The sequence below is a fragment of the Galeopterus variegatus genome, unplaced genomic scaffold (assembly GCF_000696425.1).
Source record: "Galeopterus variegatus unplaced genomic scaffold, G_variegatus-3.0.2 Scaffold6010, whole genome shotgun sequence".
In the NCBI taxonomy this organism is placed as follows: domain Eukaryota; kingdom Metazoa; phylum Chordata; class Mammalia; order Dermoptera; family Cynocephalidae; genus Galeopterus; species Galeopterus variegatus.
The window spans coordinates 122847-132770 of NW_007732121.1; the positions used below are offsets into that span (position 1 = coordinate 122847).

Consider the following 9924-nt stretch of genomic DNA (forward strand, 5'->3'; position numbering starts at 1 on the left):
CTTTTTTTTTTTTTTTGTCTTTTTTTTTTTTTTCTTGTGACCGGCAACGGATCGCAACCCTCAGTGTCGCGCCCGTACCAGACCGAGACTGGCAACGGGATCGCAACCCTCGGTGTTGCGCCCGTACCTCGCTTAGCCAGTGAGTGGCCAGTCTGTATGTGGGATCCGAACCCTCGGCGGGAGCGCCGCTGCGCTTCCCAAGCAGCGTACTGTAGCAGTGCGCCACTGGGCCGGCCCCCCATGAACTTTTTGAAGTACCCTCATGTGGGTCAGATAGTTATGAATGTTATAGTGAGCAGTAAACGAGGGAGTAGGGATGGAGGGAATGAAGCCTGCAGTTTTACATGGGGTGGTCAGGGACGACCCTCCTGAGAAGGTGGCATTTGATAAAGACCTGGAGGAAGTGAGGGCACAAGCCACGGGGCTGTTTGCGGTGCAAATCTTCTAGGCAAAGCGAGCAGTCAGTGCAAAGGCCCTGAGGCAGGGGCCGTCTGGATTGTTTGAGGACAGTAAGCAGCTCAGAGTGGCTGGAGCAGAGTGAGTTGGGGGAAAGTGGGAGGTGAGGTTGGGGTTACAGGACCTGCAGGCATTGTGAAGACTGGTTCTACCCTGAGTGAGATGGGAAACCACTGAGGGTTGCAGTCAGATCCACCTTGCGTTGAAGCGATTATTCTGTCTGAAAAGAAAGAGAATGAATTAATGAATGAACAAAGGATCTTCCACAGTGGTGCATACATTACGATGTGCTTTATGTAAGAAAATATGCAATTAAATTTTGCTTCCTCTCAAGTTTACCAGGAGCTCCAGAGTTGTTTTTGGAGAGAGTAGATCCGCTATGTATCTAGCCATCTCCACAGCTGGGCAGCTGCCTATCCCAGCTGTTGTAGAACAGTCCAGATGTCAGATATTGTGCAGCACTGAAATTGATATTGCAAAAGTTCCCTTTACTACCAGGAATGGCACATAAATGCTTTGTCAGGCCACATCTCCTGTTGTGGTTCACAAAACAAATTTTGCTTCCTCTCAAGTTTACCAGGAGCTCCAGAGTTGTTTTTGGAGAGAGTAGATCCGCTATGTATCTAGCCATCTCCACAGCCGGGCAGCTGCCTATCCCAGCTGTTGTAGAACAGTCCAGATGTCAGATATTGTGCAGCACTGAAATTGATATTGCAAAAGTTCCCTTTGCTACCAGGAATGGCACATAAATGCTTTGTCAGGCCACATCTCCTGTTGTGGTTCACAAAACATGGTCTCTTGAGAAACAACAGCAGATTGTGCACTTACTATAGGCCAGGCACTATTTTAAGCACTTTGCAGTAATATAGTCATGTGACGCTTAACGACAGGGGTACATTCTGAGAAATGCATTGTTAGGCGATTTCATCACTGTGCAAAAGTGTATTATTTAAGAACGAATTTTCCTATTAGCTACACTGGCCACTAGTTGCATGAGTGTGGACCCTCTGATTATGTTACTGTCTCCCTCTGCCTCACTTTTCTCATCTGTTTAATGGAGGTTAGAATAGTACCACTCCCACAAAGTCATGAAGATTAAAGTACAGGTAGAGAGCATGCCTAGCACTCAGCAAGCACTCAGTGAGTGTTAGCTAACTGTTATTAACTATTGTTTTGCTATGGGGGTGGACGGGAGTCATTGAAAAATGCAGGAATGCTAAGGTAGGCAACAACCCTTTCACCTGGGATCAGACCTAATGCATCAAATGCTTGGCTTTCTATCTTAAAGGTTTGAACTACCTTCAGGAGCGTCACCCCATGGGTAAGCTGGATACTCTACCTTAACATATTTTGCAGTAGGTTTGTTTACACCTGCATCACCACAGACACATGAGTAACGTGTTGCCCTATGATATAACGGTGCCTATGCTGTCACTAGGTGATAGGAATATTTCAGTTCCATTATGCTCTTATAGGAGTTGTATATGCAGTCTGTTGTTACCCAAAATGACGTTATGTGGCACATGACCGTACTTGTTTAATCCGCTACAACTACCCTATATCTTGGGGACTAGTATTACCTCCCCTTTATGTACCTGGGGAAACTGAGGCACCAAGCAATAAAGCCCCTTGCCCAAGGTCACAGAGCCTGTGAGCAACAGAGCAAGGTCTTGAGTTCATTCAGGTCTGGTTCCAGAGTGCCTGTCCTTAACCATCATGCTACACTGCCTCTCTTCTATGTGTTTCTGGAGTCTGCGTGCAAAACTTCTCCCAGAGTGGGGACTCATCAACTAATCAACACATTAACCATGGATTCAGGAGTGCCTGCTGTGCTTGAATCCCCAGCACCTTTCTGACACCCTGAGTCCCAACCACCCTCCCATCCTGCTGAGATTTCTGCCAAAATTGATGTCTAATCAGTCCCTACACTTCTCTCCTTCCAGCTCCCAACTTAGCCAAAGCCACTATCATCTCTCACCTGGACAGGTACCACAGCCTCCCCACTGGTCTTCCTGGGTCCATCTGGAGCCTTCCAATGATGCAGCCTTCCGTGATGCAGCCAGGGTGATCTTTTAAAGATACAAAACTGATTGTATTTGTTTCCTGTGGCTGCTATAACAAATTCCCACAAACTTGGCAGCTTAAAACAATAGAAGTTTATTCTATCAAATTCTGGAGTCCAGAAACTGATTTCAAAAATCAAGGTGTCTGCAGGGCCATGCTCCTTCTGGAGGCTGTAGGGGATGATAGTTCCTTGCCTCTTCCAGCTTCTGGTAGCTGCCAGCAGTCCCTGACTTCTGGCTGCATCACTCCAACTTCTCTCTGATGTCATATTTCTTCCTTCTCTGTGTGTAAAATCTCCCTCTGCCTCTCTCATAGAAGGACACTTATGATGGCATTCAAAGCCTACTCAGATAATCCAGGATAATTTCATCTCGAAATCCTTAATCATATCTGCAAAGACCCCCCTTTGCAAATAAGGTAGCACTTACAGATCCCAGGAATTAGGATTTGGATATCTTTTGGGGGGGCTGTCATTTTTCAGCCTACACACTGATCAAAGCACCTCCCCCCATTTGTCATGTGAGCCTTTAGACCCTGTCCATCTCTCCAAGCTCCCATCCACCTGCCTCCCTGTACACTGGCCACACTGGCCTTCTCTTGGTTCCTCGAACCAGGTTGACAGCTAAACCCTGGGTGACACCTTGGTGAAAAATTAGAAGACTGCATCTCTTCTAGGCACAGTCCTGTGCCCTGAGCCCTGAGCTCATAGCTTGGTAAGTACACTGTCGGCTGGATTTTGATTCCCAGTCACTCTGTTGATATATTTGCAGGGCACAAGTTGCCTCACATATGAATAACTCTTTCTCAAACCTGCCACAGGACCTTTGCACATGCTGCTTTTTCTCTCTTCACCTGGCTAATTCTTGGTCCCCCTCGCAATCTCAGCTTAAGAGTCATCTCACCAGGAAGTCTTTCCTGAGCCTACGTCCAGGATAGGTGGCTTCATTCTAATCACTAGTAGAGCAGTCTGCTCTTTTACTTCCTGTTATTGATCTCCATTTGTAATTACATACTCACTAGTGTGGTTATCTGATTAATATTTGTCTCCCCCACTAACCAGAAACTCAGCAAGTTTGAATCCCATATCTACTTTGCTCACTACTATGTTCCTAGTTCATACAGAAAGCACTCAATAAATGTTCATTGAATGAAGGAGTTAACTGGAACCAGCCAAGTGATATGGAGTGCTTTGAGACAGATGCACTGATCTATTGAGACCCTTTAAGGGCCACAGCTCCTCCCCCACCCTTGGGACCCTGGTGAGGGTGGGCAGCCTGAATGCCTGCACATTCCTGGAGGGCAGAGCCTGAGGCCAGAGTTTGCCACAGGGAGGTGTGGTCCTGGAGGAGGCTGGGTCTTAGCCAGCCTAGGAAGTGCCTTCAACTTAATTTACATAATTGGGCTGAGTGCTTCCATATTATCATCCTTTATGACAAAAATTAAACAGAGGCATTAAATACAGAAGCTTTTTCCTGCACTTTTTGAAGTCACTGAAGCTTGCCCACTCCAGAAGATCCAACCACTGGTGCTGTGGGGTTTGATGTCCCTCTGTAGATGCCAGGGTGGGGGTAAGGAGTGGCAGAAGGAGGGGGCTCCTGAAGAGCATGGAAGCCTCAGCCCACCCCCCTTTGCTTGGCTGACCAGTTCTTACTGGCTGGAGGGTCCCACCCCATGTATGCTCCTGAGATAGAAAGCGCTGGCTTCGGAGCCAGCGAGGGTTTGACTCCAAACTCCACGATACATCACATGTGTGCTCTTGGCCAAGGTGCTTCATTTCTTTGTGCCTCAGTTTCCCCATCTGTGAATGGTGATAACAACACCTGCCTGCAAAGGTTCGCTGATACCCAGCCTACAGTTAAGTGCTAATAGGCAGCTATTATCAGCTCTGAGAGCGAGGATACCAACATTTATCCATTGCCCACTGTGTGCCAGGCATGGTGTTGGCCCGTAATAAGTGCCTATTGTACAGAAACAAATGGAGACGCCCCGACATCCCAGGGAGGGCAAGGGAGGCTCGCGGAGGATGAAGAGGTTAGTGAGTACGATTGCAAAGCCACCCATGCCCCCTCACCTGCGCTCACCCTGTCCTTCCTGGTAAGCTGAGCCCCTCCTCACGAGGATGCTCAGAAATGGCCACGGCAGAACGAAAGGCAATCAGCTCACCCCAAGCCTGTGCTCGTCCCCTGCAGATGACATTTCAGGTCAAAGATCGGGATGCGAGTTGCTCCTTATCCTAAAGAGAAGCTTGTTTCACGACCTGCTCCTCCTGCCGGAGCAGGCTGATAGCAGAGAAGTGGATGAGCTTCAAGAAGTGTTTTCAAACACATTGTGTAAAATGCCATGCCAAGCAGGGGAATGGCAGAAGGTCTCTTGAAAGCTTTCGGGGATGGGTAGGAAGGGGCCAGGCAACAACCCTTGGCTGTGTCTTCTTTTCCAGGTTATGGCTATATCTACCCTGTCACCAGGCTGGGCAAGTACCTGTGCATGCTCTATGCTCTTTTTGGCATCCCCCTAATGTTCCTGGTCCTCATGGACATGGGCGACATCCTGGCACCCATCTTATCTGCATGTTACAGTTGGTTCCGGAAACTCCCTTTCTTCACCTGCAATCCCTCCAAGGGGTGCTCTGAACGGCTCTGCCGGAGGACGCCTGCCACCAAGTCTGCTGACAAAGCTGTCCCTTCAATCGTCGTCGATGCTGAAGAGCTCCCGGGCCCCTCACCTGACAAATGTGCTTCAGCCCCAAGCTGCAACACAGAGCTGTTTGAGAGATTTCTGGAACGAGAGAAACAGAACACACTGCAAGTGCCCCCGCCGACCAGGGAGAGGAGCAACTCGTGTCCCGAACTGGTGTCAGGGAGACTCTCAGTCTCTCTCATCAGCAAACTGGATGAGGTTGGGCAGCAGGTGGAGAGCCTGGATGTCCCCTTCCCTGTCATCGCCCTGGTGGTTTTTGCCTACATTTCCTGTGCAGCTGCCATCCTCTGCTTCTGGGAGAAACAGCTGGGCTTTGAGGATGCCTTCTATTTCTGCTTTGTCACACTGACCACCATTGGGTTTGGGGATATTGTGTTAGAACACCCTAACTTCTTCCTGTTCTTTTCCATTTATATCATCATTGGGATGGAGATTGTGTGCATCGCTTTCAAGTTGGTGCAAAACAGGCTGATTCACGTCTACAAACAGCTCATGCTATTCTTTGCAAAAGGGAAGTTTTACCACCTTGTGAAAAAGTGAAGGCTCTATCATCTCATCATCTCTCAAGTGACAGGCACTGGCCAAGTCTCACTTCTGCACTACTCTCCTTATCTTTTAGGGCAATGTGGTTACACTGGTAACACTGCAGCCTGTCTTCTGAGACCTCGAGACTTGGAGACAAATCCTTTATTCTGGCTGAGTTCAGTCTTGAGGCCCTGCAGAAATCTGGCCAATGCCCTTTGTATCAGGACATTAGGAAAAAAATTATCACCATCCTCTAAAGTCCAGTTAATTTCCCTGTTCTCATTTTTAAAAATGTATTTTAAATTGTACATATTTATGGGGCACAATGTGTTGTTTTAATGCATGCATATATTGTACAGCAATTCACTTAGAGTAGAGAGCCTATCCATCATGTAAACATTTTTCTTTCTGGTGATTACAGTCAAGATCCTCTTCTCTAGCTATTTGGAAGTGTACAATATAATGTTATTAATAGGCAGCCTAGAACATCAGAACTTCTCTCTATCTACATGTAACACTGTACCTGTTAATTTACCTTTTTCCCTCCCCCCCTGCTCCCTTCCCTTCCTGGCCTCTGGTAATCATTATTCTACTTTCTACCTTTTGAGGACCTCTTTTCTCTCTCTCTCTCTCTTTTTTAAGATTCCACATGAGTGAGATTATATGGCATTTGTCTTTCTGTGCCTGGCATACTTCACTTAACACGATGGTCTCTCGTTCTATACATGTTGCTGCAAATGACAAAATTTCATTTTTTTAAACAGCTGAATACTATTCTGTTGTGTATATATGCCAAATTTTTTTTATCGATTGATCAGTTGATGGGCATTTAGGTTGATACCATCTCCTGGCTATTATGAATAGTGTGCCAATGAAAATGGGGTGCAGGTGTCTTTTCAATATAATGATTTCCTTTCCTTTGGGTATATACCCAGTAATGGGATTGCCGGGTCATAAGGTAGATCTATTTTTAGTTTTTTGAGGAAACTCCATACTGTTTTCCATAATGGCTGTATTAATTTAAATTTCCACCAACAATATATGAGGGTTCCCTTTTCCCTGCATCCTTGCCAGCGTTTACTGTTTTCTGTCTTTTTGATAATAGCCATTCTAACCGGAGAGAGATGATATGTCATTGTGGTTTTAATTTGCATTTCTCTCATGATTAGCTGAGCATTTTTTCATGCGCCTTTTGGCCATTTGTATGTTTTCTTTTGAAAAATGTCTGTACAGGTCCTTTGCCAATTTTTCAATTGGGTTTTTTTTGTGCATTTTTTTTTTTTTTTTTGCTGTTGAATTGTTAGTGTTCCTTTTATATTCTGGATATTAGTCCCTTGTCAGATGTGTAGTTTGTAAGTACTTTCTCCCGTTCTGTAGGTTGTCTCTTCATTTTGTTGATCGTATCCTTTGCTGTGCAGAGCTTTTTAGTTGGGTGAAATCCATTTATCTATTTTTCTATTTATCCATTTATCTATTTTTGCTTTTGTTGTTTGTGTTGTTGAACACAGCGTTTCTCTTATGTTTTCTTCTAGTAGTTGCATAGTTTCAGGTCTTAAATCTAGGTCTTTAATCCATTTTGAGTTAATTTTTGTGTATGGTAGAGCTATGGGTCTAGTTTCAGTCTTCTGCATGTGGATATCCAGTTTTCCCAGCACCATTTATTGAAGAGGTTGTCCTTGCCCCAACATACATTTTTGGCACCTTTGTTGAAAATCAGTTGGCTGTAAATGTGTGTATTTATTTCTGGGCTCTCTATTTTGTTCCACTGTTATTTGTCCATTTTAATGCCAGTACCATGCCGTTTTGGTTACTATAGCTTTATAGTAGTATATTTTGAAGTCAGGTAGTGTGATTCCTCTGGCTTTGTTCTTTTTGTTCAAGATTCCTTTGGCTATGCAGGGTCTTTTGTGGTTTCATCCAAATTTTAAGGTTTTTTGTTTGTTTTCTGTTTCTATGAGTAATGTCATAAATATTTTGATACAGATTGTGTGAATCTGTAGATTGCTTTGGTAGTATGGACATTTTGATGATATTAATTCTTCCAACTCATGAACATGGGATATTTTCACATTGATTGGTGTTTTTTTCAATTTCTTTTACTGATATTTTACAGTTTTCGTTGTAGAGATCTCACCTTCTTGGTTAAATTGACACCTAGGATTTTCCCTCTGAGAACTGCATTTGTTCCATAGTTTCTGGTATGTTATGTTTTCATTTTCATTTGTCAGGAATATTTTAATTTCCTTTTTAATTTCCTCTTTGACCCATTCATTGTTTGGGAGCATGTTGTTTAATTTTCACTTATTTGTACAGTTTCCAATGTTCCTTTGGTTATTGATTTCTAGTTTTATTCCATTGTGGCCTGAAAAGATAGTTTATATAACTTCAGATTTTTGAACTTGTTGAGACTTGTTTTGTGGCCTAGCATATGGTCTATTCTAGAGCATGTTCCATGTGCTGCTGAGAAGAAAGTGTATTCTGCAGCTGTTGGATGGAATGTTCTGTAAATGTATGCTAGGTCCAATTGGTCTAGTGTGTAAATTTACTCTAATGTTTCTTGGTCAATTTTCTGTCTGGATGATCTGTCCAATGCTGAAAGTGGGATGTTAAAGTCCCCAACTATTATTGTGTTGGAGTCTATCTGTCCCATTAGGTCTAATGATATTTGCTTTATGTGTCTTAGTGCTCCAGTGATGGGTGCATATATATTTAGAATTGTTGTATCATCTTGTTGAATTGATTGTTTTATCATTATATAATGACCTTCGTGTATTTTTTTGCTTTCCTAGACTTGAAGTCTATTTTATGTGATATAGGTATAGCTACTCCTGCTCTTTTTTTATTTTAATTTGCATGAGCTATCTTTTTCCATCCCTTCACTTTCAGTCTATGTGTGTCTTTATAGGTGAAGTGAGTTTCTCGTAGACAGCATATTGTTGGTTCATGTCCTATAATCCATTCAGCCACTTTGTGTCTTTTAATTGGGGAATTTAGTCTGTTTACATTTAGAGTTATTATCACTTGATAGGGACTTGTTACTGCCACTTTGTTACCTTCTTCCTAGTTGTTTTGTAGATCCTTTTTTCCTATCTTACTGTCTTCATTTGTGATTAAGTGATTTCCTCTAGTAGTACATTTTGATTTCACACTATTTATTTTTAGTATATCTTTTAGCAGTGTCTGTGTTATGATTACCATGAGGCTTACAAAAAACATGTTATAGTTATAAAAGGTTTTTTATAAGCTAATAACAAATCAACTTTGATTGCTAAGAAAAAAAGAAAAGAATAAACCAAAGCAGACTCTATGTTTTGATGTTATACCCCCCCCCCCCCTTCTTGACATTTTGGTTTTTCAAGTTATATCCTTTCAAATTGCCTCTCTCTTATACAGTTGTTGTATTTGTTATTATATTTAATAGGTTTGTCTTTTAGTCTTTGTACTAAAGGTACAAGTGGTTTATTCACCACCCTTACGGCATCAGCATATTCTGAATTTGCCTGTGTACTTACTTTACTAGTGAGTTTTATACCTTCAGATGTTTTCTGGTTACACTTTAGCATCATCTCCTTTCAGACTGAAGAACTTCCTTTAGCATTTCTTGTAAGGCAGGTCTAGTATTGATGAATTCCCTTAACTTTTGTTCATCTAAGAAAGTCTTTATTTCTCTTTCCTATTTGAAGGTTATGTATTCTGGATAGAGAACTCCTGGTTGACAGTCTTTTTTCCTTCAGCACCTTGAGTATATCATCCCACTCTCTTCTGGCCTGTATAGGTTCTACTGAAAGATCCTCTGAAAGCCACACTGGGGTTCCATTGAATGTTACGTGTTTCTTTTCTCTTCCTGCTTTCAGTGTTCTTTCTTTGTCTTTGGTTTTTGATGATTTGATTGTGAATGTGCCTTGGGGTGTTCCTCTTTGGATTGAATTTGACTGGTGACCTCTGAGCTTCCTGTACCTGGATGCTGACATCTTTCTCCATAGTTGGGAAATTTTCAGTTATTATTTTCTCAAATATGCTTTCTTGGTCTCTATTACATCTCTTTTGGGTACTACAATTATGTGTAAGTTGCTTAGCTTGATAGTGTCCCATAATTGCTGCAGTCCTGTTACATTTCTTTAAATTCTTTTTGTTGTGGTTGTTCCTCTGATTGGGTAGTTTTTTTTTTTTTTTTTTTTTTTT

At 42.9% G+C, this 9924-nt stretch overlaps 1 protein-coding gene across 1 annotated transcript in view; it reads left to right on the top strand.

The window, feature by feature from the left end:
• KCNK18 (potassium channel, subfamily K, member 18) overlaps window positions 1-5757 on the top strand; it is a 16200-nt gene extending 10443 nt beyond the window's left edge. Inside the window, exon 3 of the mRNA XM_008590341.1 lies at window positions 4958-5757. Within this exon, the coding sequence (XP_008588563.1) occupies window positions 4958-5757 (800 nt within the window). The remainder of the gene's footprint in view (window positions 1-4957) is intronic.
• Window positions 5758-9924: the final 4167 nt, after the last annotated feature.